General features: G+C 38.4%; 2 protein-coding genes across 2 annotated transcripts; both read right to left on the bottom strand.

Annotated features, from left to right (window-relative positions):
* Positions 1–839: 839 nt before the first annotated feature.
* On the bottom strand, positions 840–4,108 carry LOC126608118 (E3 ubiquitin-protein ligase RSL1-like). Its single transcript, XM_050275909.1, has 3 exons — positions 3,217–4,108; positions 1,573–3,071; positions 840–1,052 (listed from the first exon to the last, which is right to left on the bottom strand). The coding sequence occupies exons 1-2, from the start codon at positions 3,900–3,902 to the stop codon at positions 2,993–2,995; spliced, it is 765 nt and encodes a 254-aa protein (XP_050131866.1). The 5' UTR covers positions 3,903–4,108; the 3' UTR covers positions 840–1,052; positions 1,573–2,992.
* Positions 4,109–17,277: 13,169 nt separating this feature from the next.
* LOC126588849 (E3 ubiquitin-protein ligase RSL1-like) lies at positions 17,278–18,282 on the bottom strand. The gene is made up of 2 exons (XM_050253999.1): positions 17,381–18,282; positions 17,278–17,281 (listed from the first exon to the last, which is right to left on the bottom strand). Exons 1-2 carry the CDS (start codon positions 18,280–18,282, stop codon positions 17,278–17,280), a joined length of 906 nt encoding a protein of 301 aa, XP_050109956.1.
* Positions 18,283–20,015: the final 1,733 nt, after the last annotated feature.

Raw genomic sequence — 20,015 nt, 5'->3', positions numbered from 1 at the left:
AGAGAAGAAGAAGAAGAAGAAAGATTGCAAGAAAAATAGATGGAGGAGGGCAGAAACCGATAGAGAAGAAGAAGAAGAAGAAAAATTGCAAGAAAAGGAGGAAGAGGACGGCGGAACAGAGAGAAGAAGAAGAAGAATAGGAGGAGAGGAGAGGCCGAGCGATGCAAGTGAGACAGAGAAAGCAAGAGAAGCGTGTTTTCTACCTTACCCGACTAAATTATATCGTGTCGTGGGAGAGTATAATTAAGCGGGCATGAACCCGATAAAATGGATGGTCTGGATTATTAGTTCAGTGATTATTTAATACGTACGGACATCAAACACCGGATTTTGTATTATTAGTATTATCTGGTGTTTTATATGGCGTACCAAAAGATGCTATAGTATCTTAATCTAGAGGATGCTTTTAGTTTAGGTACGAATAAAAAAGTGAACCAAAATAATTTTACAAATATTACTATAATTCAAAATAATTACATGATTGTCGCTTAATCTTACCATGTTTAATATAATTTTTAGAATCTCTTCCAACAAAATTACATTCCATGTTATTGGAACCGGATCCCTTCCGAATCCACCAAAATTGAGCCCATTAATCAATGAATCCGGACCGTTGAAATTTGATCAAACGGCTACAATTATTATAACTTTTAGAATGCCCCTTGTTTGTAGCCGTTGGATCAAATTTCAACAGGCCGAATTCATTGATTAGTGAACTCAGTTTGAAAGGATCATGAGGGATCCTGTTCCCATGTTATTGTGCTAACCTTTTTACTATTCCGTCACATCCATCAGCCAGCCATTCAATATATTCCAAACAAAAATCAATGCAACAAAAATCAAAACGCAATGGGAGCTTTTTAAGCATTTGCATTATCAATCTAGGAAATTACAAAAGAATTTGACCAGATCCCATCACAAAAAACATGACCAGCAACTACGTACATCAATCGTTTCATTATTTTTCGAGCTCAGTCATCCTACGTTGGTTGAAACGAGTACAGTAACCTGAACTTTGCACTCCACATTTGTAACAGAAACTATATGGACACCTACAAAAACTCAACAAGAAATCAATCAGAAAAAAATCTATACCAAAATGTAAAGTACATTTAAGTTGTAGGAGGGTAATAGTTTCTTAATCTAGAGCAAATCCAAATAGAAATCCATCAGCTAATCAAATTTTCAAGCAATATTCTATTTTAATCTAAATCAACAGAAAATAAGCACATTAATCTAGGCAACTTAGCTATGCTTAGGTCTGCATCAATTAAACTTTCTTTTTTAGTTTTACACTAATAGGGCCGTTTGATAATTGAAATTTTTTTTTTAATGAAAATGGTTTGAAAATTTTGAGTTTTAACGATAAGGATAAAATAAAGGGTAAAATTAATAGTACCATGTTTGACTTTTGAATGTAAAAATGTGGTATTTCGTTGAAGTAAACAGTACCGTGGGCTTTTCGTTAAAATCCAAAAAAAAAAAAATGGTTGTCTATTAAAGCAACCCCTTAGAAAATTAACCAATCTGCAAAAAATAATAGAAGAAGTAGAGAAGTACAAATTAACTGACCTGCATTTGATGTAGCTGCACCCAGATATTCTTTCAACAGAGTAATTGCAATTTGGACACCTCCTCCACCTCTTCTTCTTGGCAAGCTCTTCCAGCATCTTGTCTTCACCCTTCTTTCCCAGTTCCTGAAACTTGTCACAACCAAATTCGGTATGCCAAGGAAGGGTCACTTGGCGCAAAACTTTCTTTTGCAATGAGGACACACAGACCGAGTGGTACCCTCCGGATACTCATGAATCACCAGTTCCGAGCACACATTGAAGGGACGGTACAAGTTTTTCTTCCGAGGCGCCGTAAGGGCCATAACCACAGATTCACATAAGGCCTATCCCCACGGATCAAAAATGTCTTTTGGGAGGCTTTCACGGCACTACTCTGGGTCTCAAGTGCCGGTGCATTCTGGTACAGGGCACGTAATGGGAGTCACATTGTCTTGGAGCTTGGAGACTATGAATTTAACAATGCAGTCTCGACGGTAAAAATCAGTGAAACCGCTTATGTTAAATGAGTCTTTCAGGTTAACTGGCTCAACACAGGAATCACATATGAAGGTAGAATCAATATCGCATATGAAATCCTCAAATCATGTAATTATAGAGCAGCTACATCAAATGTGAATCAACACATAAAAGCATAAAAGCATTTTTGACAATACTAGCTTTTATGTGTTGATTTCACAGCATAAATGTGAAATCACAGAATATTGAATCAACACAGAAATCACAGAAATCACATATGAAGGCTACGCTATGGTTGTCTCAAAAAATCCTATGTGGTTGGCTCAAATCCTGCCAATACTGAGAAGCAGTGATCTGATTCGATTGTCTGTCCTCCCAAACACCTTGTTGGCACCACTGCTGTCAACGCAGCCTACACTATGTGGATGCAGCAAGACCAAATGATCATAAGTTGGATGAAGGGCTCACTAACGGCGTCTGTCTTGTGGGCTGTGGCAAGTAAATGTACTGCTCGTACTACACGTGGGAGGACAGACAATGAACCCATAAAAGCATTTTTGACATCCTTCCCACCACTCTTCCTCTATCCTTTTCATCATCCATCATTTCTTATATTTCTTTATAGAGCAGAATAAACCCTTTTGATTAAAAATATGATAGTACAGATGATAATACATACCAAGACAAAATTGAAAAAGTAATATTCGGACGATTTTTTGGTCTAATCTAAACTAGAGAGAGGAACATTTGAACTTTGGTGCAGAGGACACTGCCCTACCAACTTCGCTAGGCCCCTGTTGCAGGTTTGCGATTTCAAAAGTACGTAATATTGAATTCAATAGATAATACACATCTTATTAGATTAAACAAACTGAACAATGATCTAATTTCCGGTATCCAACCACCTGCATCAACCTTCTGTAGTACTGCAGCAAGATCGTCCCTTGAGAAAATAATTAGGATTATTTCTTACAGCTTTGACAATAACGGGTATGTTCGACAGCTTGAATTCCACAACTGTAACAGAAAGCAAATCCGCACCTGCAACCATAATTGTAACCAAATTTGATGATCAACGAACACTAGGGCAAAGAAATATGAACCAAAAGATGAAATTTATATAAGTTGAAGGATAACAGTTAAGTTATTTAATTCCGAAACTGATGGGGAATTATATGAAATTAACCTGCATTTCATGTAGCTGCACCCATCTATTCTTTCAACATAGTAATTGCAACGTGGGCACCTCCTCCAGTTCTTATTCTTGGCAAGTTCTTTCAGCATCTTGTCTTCACCCTTATCTCTCAGTTTCTGAAACATGGCGCAATTGAATTCGGTATGCCAAGGAACCTTACACTTCGCACAAAACTCTCTCTTGCAATGAGGACACCGAGCCTGATTGGTATCCTCTGGCCCTTCGTGGATCAACAGCGCAGAGCACGTGGCAAAGGGACAGTATAAGTGATTCTTCTTCTGAGGCCCGATAACCACAGATTCACATATTGCCTTGCCCCACCTATCAAAGACATCGGTTGGGAGGATAGGACGACAGTAGTCAAGGTCTAATGAGCCGGTGCAGCCTTGTGCAGGGCATATAATGGAAGATACATTGTCATCAAGCTTGGATGCTACGAATTTGACAATGCAGTATTGACGGTAAAAATGGGAGCAACCCTTAATGTTAAACGAGTCTTTTAGATCAACTCGCTCAACACAGAAGTCACATACAAAAGTTGAACCGATATCATCACTCTCATCCACGAGTGCAGATTCACACAAAGCATTGCCCCACCCATCAAAGATGTCATCTGGGAGGATTGGACGGCAGTAGTCGGGGTCTAGCACGCCGGCGCAGCCTTGTACGGGGCACATAATAGTGGATGTGACATTGTTTTAGAGATTGGACACTACTGTTAAAAGGTAATCTTGTCTTCGGCCCAAGACAAGTGATCCAACCCAAAGCCAATGTGCAGATGCTAGAAAATTTTAGCAATCTATGTCGGTAATAGTAGCTGGAAAATTCCAGCTATGTAAGTCGGTGGGAGTGTGTGCATGATCATGCACTGGAAAATTCTACAAAAATTGTGAGGACATTATGCAAGCCAATGTCGGTGTGCATGCTAGAAAGGTCTAGCTGATTGTAAACTTGTGTGGTTGAAATGCAAAGCCCAAAGGCGGTGGGCCATAGTAAGTTGGCAAAAAAAAAAAAAAAACCAAGAGAGCAAGTAATGAGAAGTGAAAAGTGAGAATAAGCAACAAAGCTTCTAAGAGTGTTTGAGTGTTTCCTTTTGTACTAAGTTTGTGAGTGAATACAAATCTTGTGTAATACTTTGAGTATTCTTTTTTTCTCTTGCCTATCAATTCCGCTGCATTACATTCTTCTTTGCGAGATAAACATCTCCAAAGTAGTGAAATCTTTTTAAGCCCCAACAAAGTGGTACCATAGCTATGGTTAGCAACGCTATGGCAGCCTTTCAAGTTCCAGTGCTTGACAACAACAACTTCGATAATTGGAGTATCAAAATGAAGGCCCTTTTGGGAGCACACGATGTATGGGAAGTCGTGGAGAAAGGCTACACTAAGCCAGAAGATGAAGCTACTCTGTCCCAACCCCAGAATAAGAGTTTGAAAGATTCAAAATAGAGAGACAAGAAGGCTCTCTACCTCATCTACCAAGCATTAGATGACAGTGGCTTTGAGAAGGTCTCGAGTGCAACCTCTGCCAAGCAAGCATGGGAGAAACTTCAAACCTCTTACAAATGAGCCGAATAAGTGAAAAAGGTTCGTCTTCAAGTATTAAGAGGTGAGTTCGAATCTCTACAAATGAAAGGGTCTGAATCAATCTCTGATTATTTCTCAAGAGTCTTAGCCGTTTCCAATCAATTAAAAAGAAAAGGAGAAAAGTTAGAAGATGTTAGAATTATGGAGAAGATACTACGCTCGTTGGATCCCAAGTTCGAGCACATTGTTGTGACGATTGAAGAAACTAAAAACTTGGAAGAAATTAGTATAGAACAATTAATGGGTTCGCTACAAGCATATGAAGAGAAACATAAGAAGAGGCAAGGAAATGATGAGCAGCTCCTCAAGACGCATGTTCAGCCAAAGAAGAAAGAAGAAAGCTTCGACAACGAGAGAAGCCAGTACAGAATAAGTCGTGGTTGAGGACGCGGACATGGACATGGACGTGGACGTGGACGTGGTTGGAACTTTAACAACCATAGCAACTACGAAAGAGGAGGAAGCTCAACAAAAGGTCGTGGAAGAGGGCGCTCCAACTTGAGGTATGAAAAATCTCAAGTTCAATGCTACAATTGTCAAAAGTTTGGGCATTATGCTTGGGAATGTAGAGCTCCAAGCAACAGATCTGATGAAAAGGTCAATTATGTGAAAGAAGAGAAAGAAGATAATGACGTTACGCTACTAGCATGCAAGAACAATGATAGAGACCAAGACTATACATGGTACCTTGATACCGGCGCCAGCAACCACATGTGCGGAAGAATAAGCATGTTCATAGAGCTAAATGAATAGGTGAGTGGCAACGTTTCTTTTGGAGACGAATCTAAAATACCTGTCAAAGGAAAAGGTAATATCCTAATTCCCCTGAAAAATGGCGGTCACCAATTAATTTCAAATGTTTACTACGTGCCCAATATGAAAAGCAACATTTTGAGCTTGGGTCAACTCTTAGAAAAAGGTTATGATATTCACATGAAAATTATAGCCTTTTTCTTAGAGATGACAAAGGAAGATTAATTGCCAAGGTGAAAATGTCAAAGAATAGGATGTTTCCTATGAATATTCAAAATGATGTTGCAAAGTGCCTCAAAACATGTTACAAAGACACATCCTGCCTTTGGCATCTTCGTTTTGGGCATCTTAATTTTGGGGGACTGGAGTTATTGTCCAAGAAGGAGATGGTGAGAGGCTTACCGTGCATTAGCTACCCTGATCAAGTTTGCGAAAGATGTTTACTTAGGAAACAGTTCAGGAAAAGCTTTCCAAAGGAGTCGACCACAAGAGCCCAAAAGCCACTCAAGCTCATTCACACCGATGTGTGCGGTCCAATAAAGCCAAGCTCTTTGGGTAAAAATAATTATTTCCTTCTCTTCATTGATGATTTTTCAAGGAAAACCTAGATGTATTTCTTGAAGCAGAAATCAGAAGTCTTTGGAGCATTCAAGAAATTCAAAGCCGCTATAGAAAATGAGAGTGGTTGCAAGATCAAAGCCATGAGATATGATGAAGGAGGAGAATTCACTTCGAAGGAATTTCAAGAATTCTGTTAAGCCAATGGAATTCGTCGACCTTTGATAATTTCAAGATCCCCTCAACAAAATGGTGTGGCCGAAAGAAAAAATCGAACTATCCTCGACATGGCTCGAAGTATGCTCAAAAGTAAGAGGTTGCCTAAGGAGTTGTGGGCAGAAGCTGTAGCATGTGTTGTCTACTTATCCAATCAGTCTCCAACAAGAAATGTGTGGGGAAAGACTCTTCAAGAAGCATGGAGAGGAAGAAAGCCAGATATCTCTAATGTAAGAATTTTTGGAAGCATAGCCCATGTACATGTACCAGAGGAGAGGAGGACGAAACTCGACGATAAAAGTGAGAAGTTCATCTTCATCGGCTATGAATCAAATTCAAAAGGCTATAAGCTGTATAATCTAAACAATAGGAAGACGGTGATCAGTCGAGAAGTGACGTTCGATGAAGAAAGAGACTGGGATTTTGGCTCTCATGCAGGTGATCTACACTTCCTTCCTCAGTTTGAAGAAGAGAATGAACAATGGATGATGAAGCAAGCAAAAGAGGTTCAACAAGAATCCACTACTCCACATGCTTCACCAACATCAACCAATCATGGCAATTCACCAGCATCAGCATCGTCAAGTGGGAGCCTAAATGAAAGAGAAGTACCACGCACAAGAAGTATACGAGATCTCTATGAGGTAACTGAAAGACTTGATAATCCTACGATTTTCTATCTCTTTGCTGATTGTGAACCAGTTGACTTCCAAGAAGCAGTGCAAGATACTAAGTGGAGGAAAGCAATGGATGAAGAAATTGAAGCAATCCAAAAGAATGATACATGGGAACTCGCTATTCTTCCAAAAAGACACAAAGCCATCGGAGTCAAGTGGGTGTATAAGACAAAGAAGAATGTCAACGGAGAGGTCGAAAGATACAAGGCAAGATTAGTGGCGAATGACTATAGTCAAAGAGTCGGAATCGACTATGATGAGGTATTTACACCCATTGCTCGGTTGGAAACTATACGATTACTAATTTCTTTGGCAGCTTAAAACAAATGAAAGGTTCAACAAATGGATGTGAAGTCTGCTTTCCTAAATAGACTACTTGAAGAAGAAGTCTACATTTAGCAACCATCATGCTATGAAATCAAAAGGCATGAAGACAAAGTTCTGAAGTTGAAGAAAGCCCTTTATGGGTTAAAACAAGCGCCACGAGCATGGAATAGTCGCATCGACAAGTACTTTCAGGAGAACAACTTCATCAAGTGCCCTCATGAAGATATTCTAATTGTGTGCTTATATGTGGATGATCTAATCTTCACTGGAAGTAATCCAAACATGTTTGAAAAGTTCAAAAGAGTGATGACCAAAGAATTCGAGATGACTGAGATTGGGCTGATGGCATATTACCTAGGCATTGAAGTCAAGCAGAACGAAGAAGGCATTTTCATCTCCCAAGAAAGCTACACAAAGGAGATACTGAAAAAGTTCAAAATGGACGACCGCAAGCCTATAAGCACGCCAGTGGAGTGCGGAGTCAAACTAACCAAGCATGACAAAAGAGAAAGCGTAGATCCAACATTTTTCAAAAGTCTAATTGGAAGCTTGCACTACTTGACTTGCACAAGACCAGATATTCTCTATGCTGTCAGATTAGTCAGTCGCTACATGGAGAATCCCACAACTACACATTTGAAGACCGCCAAAAGAATTCTTCGATATCTTAAAGGTACTGTTAACTTTGGCTTGTTCTATTCAAGTTCTGATAACTACAAACTTGTTGGATATAGTGACAGTGATTGGGCAGGAGATTCCGACGATAGAAAAAACACTACTGGATTTGTGTTCTTCATAGGAGACACTGCATTCACATGGATGTCAAATAAGCAACCGATTGTCACTCTCTCTACCTGTGAAGTTGAATACGTAGCCGCTACCTCATGTGTCTGTCATGCAATTTGGCTGAGAAACTTGCTAAAAGAATTAAGCATGCCACAAGAAAAGCCAACAGAGATCTATGTCGACAACAAGTCTGCAATAGCTCTAGCAAAGAATCCAATATTTCATGACAAGAGCAAGCACATAGATACCAGTTATCACTACATAAGAGAGTGCATTGCAAGAAACGATGTGCAAGTGGAATACATGAAGTCTCAAGACTAAGTCGCCAACAAATTCACCAAGCCACTCAAACAAGAAGACTTTATCAGACTGAGAAACTTAATCGGCGTCACAAGACAAGATTAAGGGGGGATGTTAAAAGGTAATCTTGTCTTCGGCCCAAGACAAGTGATCCAACCCAAAGCCAATGTGCAAATGCTAGAAAATTCTAACAATCTATGTCGGTAATAGTAACTGGAAAATTCCAGCTATGTAAGTTGGTGGGAGTGTGTGCATGATCATGCACTGGAAAATTCTAGAAAAATTGTGAGGACATTATGCAAGCCAATGTCGGTGTGCATGCTAGAAAGGTCTAGCTGATTGTAAACTTGTGTGGTTGAAATACAAAGCCCAAAGGTGGTGGGCAGTAGTAAGTCGGCAAAAAAAAAAAAAAAACAACCAAGAGAGCAAGTAGTGAGAAGTGAGAGTGCCAAGTGAGAAGTGAGAAGAAGCAACAAACCTTCTAAGAGTGTTTGAGTGCTTCCTCTTGTACCAAGTTTGTGAGTGAATAAAAATCTTGTGTAATACTTTAAATATTCTTTCTTTCTCTTGCCTATCAATTCTGCTGCATTACATTCTTTTTTGTGAGATAAACATCTCCAAAGTAGTGAAGTCTTTTTAAGCCCCAACAACTACATATTGAACAACACACAAAAAGGGCGCAACCCTTGATGTTGAACGAGTTTCCAAGATGAATTTTCGCCTCACACAAGTCACAGACAAAAGATGGGTCATCACCAATATCAATAGCATGTTCAAGTTTCTTATTTTTCACGGAGGAGATGTGCTTACCCTTTATGTATTTGCCTATGAAAACTTTGCCTCCCAGTTTTTTTCCTGAGTAAATTTTGCTACCAAACTTTTCTCCTGTGCAAAGTTTGTTGCCCATCTCTCTCTCTCTCTCTCTCTCTCTCTCTCTTCAGTGGTTAAGAATCTAAGTTAGCAGTGTGTCAACTGAACAAATAATAAGAGGATAATTACAGATAGTGAGGTTTAATTATTAAGACTGCCCGATGTGATGAATCTTCTAGGGCTGAATTCTGGATCATCAACTTCATCTTATATATACACGAGGAGAGTCCGTAAGTGGTAAAGAATAGGACTTTCCTTCATCAATAAGACGAAGGGTAAAAAGAAAAGTAAAATATAAAAAGATTGAGGAAAATAAGGTTAACCTATTGGAGATATAATCGGAATCTAGTTACTTATTTTCCCAAAACGTTTTACTTTGGGCAATTTTGAATGACCATTATGCCACAGACATACATAGGAGACCAGTCAAAGGTAGGGAAATGTCTAAATGCCATTATGACCCAACGTTAGTGTGGCTTAGACAGAAGAGGAATCCGGTGACAAATTCTTGGGTGTTCCGAAGTATCGATAATTTTGGTGTTTTAATCGTTAGATCTTAATTTTTGTATTTTTTTAATAAAGATCTAACAGTTTAAACACATAGAATAACGGCTACTCTGGAGCACCTAAGAAAGTCTCATCCAGTGGTAACTCAAGGCTTTACAATGACAACGAATACCAAGATAGAAAAACTCTTTAGTCTATATGTGGACTGTCCATACCCTCACAAACCAAACGTGACCCCAATACGAGTCTCACTCGGTTGTGATAGCCGAACGACTGATGGGTTTCAGCAGGAATACCAAAGAATACTTCTATGGACAATAGTTACTTGTAATACAATCCTATTTTTTTTTAACCAAATAATACAATCCTATTTCACTAAGAGTATATTTGAGATTGCTTATTTGGAAAGCACTTTTGCTCATAAGGGTTTGTGCTAGAAGTTCTTTTTATTATAAATAAGTTCAAAAATTATTAGAAATTCAAGTGCTTCTTTAAGAACCAAGGTTTTTTTACACACGGTAGTCACAAGAGATTTTGGTAGTTATTAAACGCCTTTATCTATTTCAGAAGCAAACCCAACCCTGTCCCAAATCTTAGCAGATTTCGATTCTTTCATAGACGAACCGCATCGATAGTTTTGAATAGAAAGCTTAAACAATACACTCCAGAACTAGCACTGTAGATTGGGGTAGACCTTTTCAGGGGAATTTGGAAAAACAACCAATACTTGGATCATGAATAGAATTTAACCGACTATTATAACATTTCATAATTCTAACCAAAATTTAACCTGAAAATACTTCAATACCCATTTTAACCAAAATAATTGCATAACTATATTCATGTTTGTCAAGTTTACAGAACTAGCAACTTCCTCATCTTCATCAATTGTCTGTTCCAACGGAGTCACGTTTGCGTCATCCGGGGTTATTCAATAACCCTCGGGCACGATGTGTTTATTTCTGGGAACCATTGCCTTCTCCGCCGGGCAATCGGGATCGCCCATTGCTTGACCCCAAATCTAAAAAATATTCACAATTTGAATCAATATCATTATAAAAAATAAAACATATATATGAAGCTAAAATTGAAGGAAGAACAATATATTTAACAAAATTTCATAAAGCTCTAGAATTAAACTTTCAATAGTCATCCACCAAACATAAAGTGTATAACTTTTCTCGATAAAATATGCAAAATGTGTAGCAGATCTCATCGAAATAGCGGGAAATTGGTTAGGGTGTTTTAGGGTTTTGTGTAGTTATTTTGAAAAAACAAACAAAATCGATGCGCGGGAGCAGTACTGACTGTTTTGCAGGATAGAGTCGAAAGAACTGCAAAATGAATGGATGGAGAAGATATATTTTTGTAATTATTTTAGTTAACAAGGGTATTGTAGTATTTTCATGTTAAGTTTTGGTTAAAATTATAAAAATGTATAATGGCTGGCTAAAATTCAATTCATAGTCCAAAATTTGGCTATTTTTCCAAATTTTCCAAGTTTTTGAGGTTTAGGGCCCTATACATCTAAACCACATAGAGGAAGATTTGAAATCGACTAATATTGATCCCCATTGATATTGCACAATTAAGGCTCAAAACAAATAAGAATTTTATTACCTAATTTTTAACCTAGGATTTCTAAGTGCCGGATGTCGTAGGATTTTTGCTGTGCTCCAGTATCAGTTCATACTTCATAGAGGTTGTCAGCCGTAGGACGATTCTGCAGATTTAATGGAGGCATTCTAGCCTAGGCAAGACTGAATTCTAGCCCCAAATGGCCATTTTGAGTTTTATCTCTCTTCCCGGTATGCCAAGGAACCTTACCCTAGATTCAGGCCCTATTACCCCATGGAACCTCCTCTAGTACAAGTAGGGGGCGTTTGTTGCGCCGGACTGTCTCGGACTGGACTAGCTGCAGGGACTAAGCTGGACTGGCTTAGACTAGACTAAGCTGGACTAACTTAGTGAAGCGTTTGGTGCAGTGTCGGACTAAGAAGCAGAATAATTAATAAATTATAATATTATATTATTTTATTCATATCAATTAATATTTTATCATTAATTTATTTTTTTCTTTTAGGATATTTCTGCCTTTCTCTCGAAAGGTCTATCATTTTCCATTCCCTCTCCCTTGTTTTCTATCCCTTTTTCTCTGGCCAACCGTCCCTCTCCCGCCTCTCTTTTTTTCCCCAATTTCTCCATGTTTTCTTCTTCAAAGGAGGAAGCCAATTCTGCACCTGATTTCATTTGGATCCAAAGATCAACAACAACATGTATTTCTTTTTGTTTCTCACATCTCTTTTACTCAAAAATCCCAAATCAAGTTCTAATAGAATTTATGATTTCCATCTCCAAATTCGATTTAGTTTATGCCTACGGATTTATGGAGAAGAGCATTACAACCCAAGGTAATAATTTTCTGGGTTGATCGCAGATTTTGGTGTTTTCTGTATTTGGGATTTAATCTGATTTGGTGGCTGGAGAAGGGGGTTGCAGCTCATGTACAAAGGAGAAGGCCATATTTGGTGATTGGGTTCGTTGGATGATGATGGCAACGCCACAGACGACGTAGGCGCTAGAGACGGGATTAGCAATCCTCCAGTTTTGGACCGGCCTCGCTAAGAACAGCTAGGGAAGGTTTTAGTCGGAGCGAGTCCGACTTAACGTCATTAAAGATAGTCCTTGTTTGCGCCAAACACGGGCTAGGACTCCTATCTAAGGCAGTCCAGTCCAGTGAGACTTAAAGAGTCCAAACAAACGCGCCCGTACTTCTTCTGATCAGGCCCTATTACCCCATATTCAATAAGGCCTTGCCCCGCCTACCAAAGGCGTCAGTCGGGAGGATAGGACGTCGACGACAGTAGTGATCACGGTTTAACACGCCGGTGCAGCCTAGCTCGTAGCGGCCACGTAATGCAAGTGCGTTGTCTTGGAGCTTGAACACTACGAATTTAACAATGCAGTCTTGACAGTAAAATGATAGCAACCCTTCATAAAGGCTTGTTATATTAAAACCCCACATATTGTTGAATACACTCCACATATTATTGAATACATTTCACATACTTAATATCCCCCACATTTGATTTTCAATTAAAATTTATCTTAATACACTCCACATATTTCCCCATAAAACGTCATTTTTTTTCACCCCACATTTTCTACATACACTTCATACTCTTCACATCTTAGGTGCAAGTGAAAGATCATGGAAGAATCCTTCTTCTGTTTATTTTAAGTAAAGAAATTAAGAACATGGAATTGAAAAATGATCAAGGAAGTATCCTTCTTGTTTTAAGATCATGATGTGTGTGCAGAGAGACATATGGAGAGAGCCATAAGGAATGTCTAGCTCTTGGGTGCCAAACAATCACTGCAGTTTTTTTGTTTATGCATTTACATTCAGCCACAAAAACAAAAAACTCAGGAATAGAAAACTAAAAAAGTATAAAACTTTCAGCATGTTCTTATATTTGCATTGCTTTAATAAACAGCTCACAAGAGACCAACTGAGCAGAACTTATATGGTAGTGTACAAGGTGGCTTAGTTGCTAACAATGCTCATTTGTCACATAATTCAAGGGTAATCCCTCGAAACATTTCAGTTAAACAGAAGTCATGTTTGCCTTCTACTCAAGTAGTTGAGAAGTTAAAACTATCGTTTTTAGGGTTTAAAACTGGAATTATTCTTCTCCTTCTAGGAAGCAATATATATAAGATACAACTTGTGACAAAAGTAATATCAAAGGAGTTCTAACCAAACTAGAAAATATTATTATATTCCTAATCTAATAGGCTCGCGCCAACAAGGTGTTCCTTAAAAGATGAAACTTCAAACAGACAAGGCAATCCAACTGATTAAAGGACATTGAAGGTTCAAATCAAAATGAATCGTGATAACACAGCTCGGAAGAATGTAGCAATATATAGTGGTCTTGGACTTGGCTCTCCATCTTCATCTTTGGAGAACAGCCCTGAGGAAAGTAAGGAGATGATACCTCCATCTTAAGTGATTGTGGATGACTCTCCCACTTAACATATTCAGGTACGCTAAGATACTTTAGTGCAGTTTCTATTTCTATAGATGAACCTAAAATGATATGTTGCATTGATGGGTGTTGTTTATGTTTTGTAACAAGTTATGACTTCCTTCCCTGTTCCTGGAGGTGCATTGATATCACCACTTCATGACAGTTTTCTTTGCTTGATAAGAAAGAGAAAGAACAAAAACCAGTGTCTTCATCTAAGGGTCATCAAGAACATTCATTTTTGTCTGAGAGTTGAAGAAGATATATAATCTTCGGATATATAAGTTAAATGATTTGGGGTGTTTTTAATTTTTTTTTTTAAGGTTGAAATTGTCATTGCGTAATAGGTTAAATAAGTTATCTAATATTAAATTTAATGTGGGGTGTATTCAATCTTATATGAGATGCTAATAAAAAAACTCCTCATGATAAACGAGTCTTTTAAATCAATTGGCTCGACACAGAAGTCACGTACGAAAGTTCAACTGGTATCACTTGCAACCGTGAGTGCAGATTCACACAAGGCATTGCCTAACCCATCAGACGTCATCTGTGAGGATTGGATGACATTAGTCGGGGTTTAGCACGCCGGTGCAGGCTTGTTCAGGGCACATAAATTCATAATAATGTATGTCCAAGGAAATAAGAAGTTAATTGTTTTTGGGAGGAGTAAAGTTAATATAACTTTGGGTTAAACTTAGTTTACTACCCTCAAGTTTTGTGGTTTTCAACATTTAGTACATCAAGTTTTTTTCGTCCCAGAGTCATACTAAAGTGTTAATTTTGGGACAGTCTCATACATCCGTTAGTCAAACTGTTAACTCTGCCGTTAAATGATGACGTGGCGCCCATGTGGACAATGACTGGACGCCACGTGTCATTAAAAAATTAAAAAATTAAAAAAAATAAAATTTTAATTAAATAAAGTACTTAAAAAAAACCAAAACCCCCCTTTTTTCCTTCCCCTTTCGTCTTCCCCACTGGAACCCCTTTTTTCCTTCTAGAAGACCCTCTACGGTTCCACCTCTCCACCCCTCCACCCCCTTTGTCTTCTCCATTCCCTCCACCCCTTTCGTCTTCTCCATCCCCTCCACAGACAGAACCAAAACCGAAACCATGGGCTGTGAGAAGAGTGAGAGTTTCAATGGCGACACCATGGGTTGTGAGAGCCGAGCTCCCCAAAGGTCCTGATCTTTGCGCTGACCGCTCCATTCTGCAAAATGGGTCTTCCTCCGCTCGCCACCGCGACCTCGTTTTCGTCGTCAATCCCAGCGGTCTCTCTCTTTCTCTATCTCTCTGTTTCTTTGTTTTTATAAGTTTTGTGGGTGTGTTTTTATGATTTTTGTGGGTTATTGAAATGGGAAATTGGAGCAGGTGTAAATGGGAGGACAGGGAAGGAGTGGAAGAAGCTGTTTCCATAGATCCGTGGTCTTTGAGGCGGCGCGTTGGGATAGGGTGGTAGGGGGTGTGGAAGTGCAGAGGGAGAAGGGAGGGGGGTCGAGGTGGGGAAGACAAAGGATTGATTAGCTAATTAGTGTTGTTAATTGCGCTCTGTAGCAGCCGGTGAAGAAGATCCCGTAGACGATTGAGAACACCAGGGAAATCGATAAGACTGTTTGCAAGCCCGACGATGAAGAGGTTCATTTTTGCTCTTTTTGATTGTGTTTTATTGGCTTACAATGTAGCAAATGTGGAAAGAGTTGTTTTTATGCGTTGAAAATTGAATGATGGTTTGGTTAATTTTGGCTTTGTGTTGTGTGTTGGTTTGCAGCTGTTTGCTGAAATGCCGATGAATTCAGGGGATCTGGGGAGAAGGGGGAAGGATGGATGTGCAGATGTGCGGATGTGCAGAGGGAGAAGGGAGGGGGTCGGGGTGGGGAAGACAAAGGGGATCTGCGGATTTTTTTTTACTTTATTTAATTAATTATTTTAATAGTTTTTTTTAATGACACGTGGTGCCCAGTCATTGTCCACGTGGGCGCCATGTCATCATTTAACGGCAGAGTTAACAGATTGACTAACGGATGTATGAAACTGTCCCAAAATTAACACTTTAGGTATGACTCTGGGACGAAAAAAACTTGATGTACTAAATGTTGAAAACCATGAAACTTAAGGGTAGTAAACTGAGTTTAACCCTATAACTTTTCTTGTTTCAGTATTAAAATCCCTTCCAACAAAATTTCATTCCATGTTATTGTGCTAACCATTTTAATATACCGTCACATCCATTAGCCATTTAATCTATTCCAAACAAAATCAAAGCAATAATGATATCCTGAACATCTAGGATTCTTGCATATTGGAAACGCAGTGAGAGCTTTTTTAATAATTACATTCATCAATCTAGGAAATCACAAAAAAAAAATTAAAAAATTAAAAAAGAAAAAAAAAGAAGCTACCAAACCTATCACAAAAAACACTACGTACATCAATCGTTTCACTATTTTTCGAGCTCAGTCATCATCAGCAGATTTAATTCCTACGGACAGTGAAAAGATAGGTTCTAAAAGATGTTAGACGCTAGTCGGGCGGTAGGTTGGGGCCTAGCGTCTAGGTGGCTAGGAGGGGCCTAAGCGGATATAAGTAAATCTATTATATTTCGTGTAAATAAGTGTCTGTTTATACTTAAAATATATATAATTACATCATAAACTACAAAATAAAATAACATATATATTATGAAGTATTGGAACATAATGAAAATATGGAGAACAAGCATATAATGTGTGTTCATTTAAGTATTCAACAAATCTCTTACAATTTATTGAAAATAATAAAATACAAAATGAAAGTTATCTGTTTACTGTCTAAGTGAGTCGCAACCTAGGCAGGTGCCTAAGCGGGTCTAGGCGGGCTTGGCGGGTGCCTAGGAGGTCTAGGCGTGCGCCTCAGCAAGTCTAGACACCATTTCTTAATTTTCAAACGCCTAGACATTAATCGGGACGGTTGTCAATCATCTAGCGCCTAGGCGGTGCTAGGCGAGGCCTAGGCTGCGCTAGGCGAGGCCTAGGCGGCGCAAGGGGGGGCCTAGGCGGCGCTAGGCGGGGATTTTTAGAACAGTGGTGAAAAGCATCTGATCTTTTTGCTCCACATTTGTAACAAAATATATATTGACACCTACAAGAAATCCATCAGAAAAAAAAAAAATAATGAATGACGATGAAACAAAAATCTATACCAAAATATAAAGTCCATCTAAGTTGTAGGAGGGTAATATAGTATCTTAATCTAGAAGTAATTCAAATTGGAAATCCATCAGCTAATTAAATTTTATTTATTCGAGCAATACTCTTATATAATTAAAGTCGAACGGGAGGAAGCACACATTAATCTAAGCAACTTAGCTATACCTAGGTCTGCATCAATCAAACTTTCTTTTTTTGATACAACAGCATTTTACACTAACGGGGCCGTTTGATAATTGAAAAAAAAAAATGGTTATCTATCAAAACAGCCCCTTAGAAAATTAATCAATAAAAAGGTCCCGTTTTACGTAGGGTCTAGGAGATGAAAAAAAAAAGCAGAGAAGTACAAAACTGACCTGCATTTCATGTAGCTGCACCCAGATTTTCTTTCAACATAGTACTTGCAATTTGGACACCTCCTCCACCTCTTCTTCTTGGCAAGCTCTTCCAGCATCTTGTCTTCACCCCTCTTTTCCAGTTTCTGAAAATTGGCACAATCAAATTCGGTATGCCAAGGAACCTTACACTTGGCGCAAAATTCTCTTTTGCAATGAGGACACACAGACTGAGTGGTACCCTCCGGATCCTCATGAATCAACAGCGCCGAGCACGCATTGAAGGGACAGTATAAGTACTTCTTCCCAGTCCCCATAAGGGCCATAACCACAGATTCACATAAGGCCTTTCCCCACCTATCACAAACATCTTTCGGGAGAATTGCACGACAGTATTCTAGGTCTAACGTGCCGGTGCAGCCTGGTACAGGGCACATAATGCGAGTGACATTGTCTTGGCGCTTGGAAGCTATGAATTTGACAATGCAACCTTGACAGTAAAAATGGGTGCAACCCCTTATGTTAAATGAGTCTTTCAGGTTAACTGGCTCAACACAGAAATCACATATGAAGGTTGAGTCAATATCGCTCTCAGGGGAAAGTACAGACTCAGATAAGGCATTGCTCCATGAAACAAAGACGTCGGATGGGAGGATTTGGCGGCAGTGCTCTGGGTCTAAGACACCGGCACAGCCCGGTACAGGGCAGGTAATGGAAGTGACATTTAATTGGAGGTTGGACACTATGAATTTAACAATGCACTGTTGACAGTAAGAATGAGTGCACCCTTTGATGTTGAATGAGTTTTCGAGATGAATTGACTGAAGACAGAAGTCGCATACATTTTTTACCACTTCGGAAAGGTGCTTACCGAATTTGTTGCTGGTGCCCCTTTTGTTTCCGTTGCATATTTTGTTGCCCATCTTCTTTTCTCTCTATATATTTAGAGAACTGGATGAAAGATGTATAATTGAAAATTGTGTAAACTCAACTCTATGTTTTGAGCTGAGGCTTCACGTTAATATAGATAGAGATTACAGACATAATACTTGACGCATTGGGATACAACATAGAAGGATATTCCTTGGCTAGAAAATACTGGTAAACCTAGAATTCTCTCGGGAGAAAGAGAGGTAAATTAAACCCAAGTTTGATTGGTAATAAGAATAAGATAACAAAACCCTAACACCAAGAAGGTGTACTTATAAGTTCAAATACAAATCCAAACCATAATAGGACTTAACGTCCAAATAGGAAAACAGATAATTAACAAAATTCCAAAAGTATCCCCAAAACTTAAGATACAGTTTTGGGATAGTAAACGAAGGTTTTGGCCAAAATTGCCCTTATGTCACAACAGAACCTAGTGAGTCTTGCTGACAGTTTTGCGTATTATAAGCCTTATTCTGACACCGACCACCAGTCCTGCACTCCGCTAGTCTTGCTGCCAGTTTTGCATCTTCCGAACTGCTCTTCAGTCACCTCTGCCATCTGTTCTACATCATACTAATTTATCTAGGACTAGGAGTTACAAAGTTTACAAAACAGAAACAGACTATGAAAGCTTCTCCTTGTCAGTTGTAGATTTTATCTCCATACCATCAACGGCAGACAGCATCGGTGGTTTTACATTGGAGAGTTCATTCTGGGGAAGATAGGGCGGCTCTTCATGTAGACTTTGATCTCATTTGTTTAGCTTCCCTTGTCGATGAGTATATGGTTTTGTGAACTCCTGATCTTTCATTCTTCTATAAAAAAATATAAATAATAAAGGTTTAAATGTTAAAATGGTCCTTGTGTTTTAGTCATTGAGTCAATTTAGTCCATGTGTTTTCAATTTGGCCAATTTGGTCCTTGTGTTTATCTCCGTTAGCCAATTACGGACATTTTATCCAATTTTTGAAAAAAAAATTATAAATTATTATAAACTTATTTATAAAATTATTTATTTGATTTAAAATATTTAAAAATTAAAAAATATATATTCTCCTCCCAGCTTTCCAACCTCCTCCCTAACCTTACCCCCTCTCTTTTCTATGTCACAACCTTAATCATTTTTCAGATTGAAGGTTTTATCTCTTATATGTGTTATTTCTCATTGACTTTCATTTTTCTGTAAAGAGAAAGGGTAATTATATCTCATAAAATTTTTTTTATGAATTTTTTAAAAGAGATTGAATGAAATGTCCTTAATTGGCTAACATAGACAAACATGATGACTAAATTAGCCAAATAAAAAACACGGAGACTAAATTGGCTATATGGCTATAACACAGATACTATTTTGACATTTAAGCCTTGTATTAAATAAGCACCGGATTATTAAATCAGGCCCATTTATTTTAATGTTAGGGAGGAGGTCGGAGAGTTGGGAGGAGATTTTTTTTTTTTTTAATTTTAAATTTTATTTCATTTTTAAATATTTTAGAATCAAATAAATAATTTTATAAATAAGTTTATAATAATTTATAATTTTTTTTTCAAAAATTGGATAAAATGTCCTTAATTGGCTAACGGAGATAAACACAAGGACCAAATTGGCCAAATTGAAAACACATGGACTAAATTGACCCAATGACTAAAACACAAGGACCAAATTGGCCAAATTGAAAACACAGGGACTAAATTGACTCAATGACTAAAACACAAGGATTAA

This window comes from Malus sylvestris, chromosome 2 (genome assembly GCF_916048215.2).
Source record: "Malus sylvestris chromosome 2, drMalSylv7.2, whole genome shotgun sequence".
NCBI lineage: Eukaryota > Viridiplantae > Streptophyta > Magnoliopsida > Rosales > Rosaceae > Malus > Malus sylvestris.
Note: the sequence above shows the minus strand (reverse complement) of the source record. Positions and strands in the feature narration are given on the sequence as shown.

What these genes read in the sequence shown, in the direction of transcription:
- LOC126608118 (XM_050275909.1), bottom strand. Translation starts at nt 3,902, where the DNA reads ATGTGCCCCGTACAAGGCTGCGCCGGCGTGCTAGACCCCGACTACTGC. An exon ending in TGCAGCTACATGAAATGCAG is followed by an intron (nt 3,072 to 3,216) that starts GTTAATTTCATA and finishes TTATGGTTGCAG; the next exon opens with GTGCGGATTTGCTTTCTGTT.
- LOC126588849 (XM_050253999.1), bottom strand. Translation starts at nt 18,282, where the DNA reads ATGGGCAACAAAATATGCAACGGAAACAAAAGGGGCACCAGCAACAAA.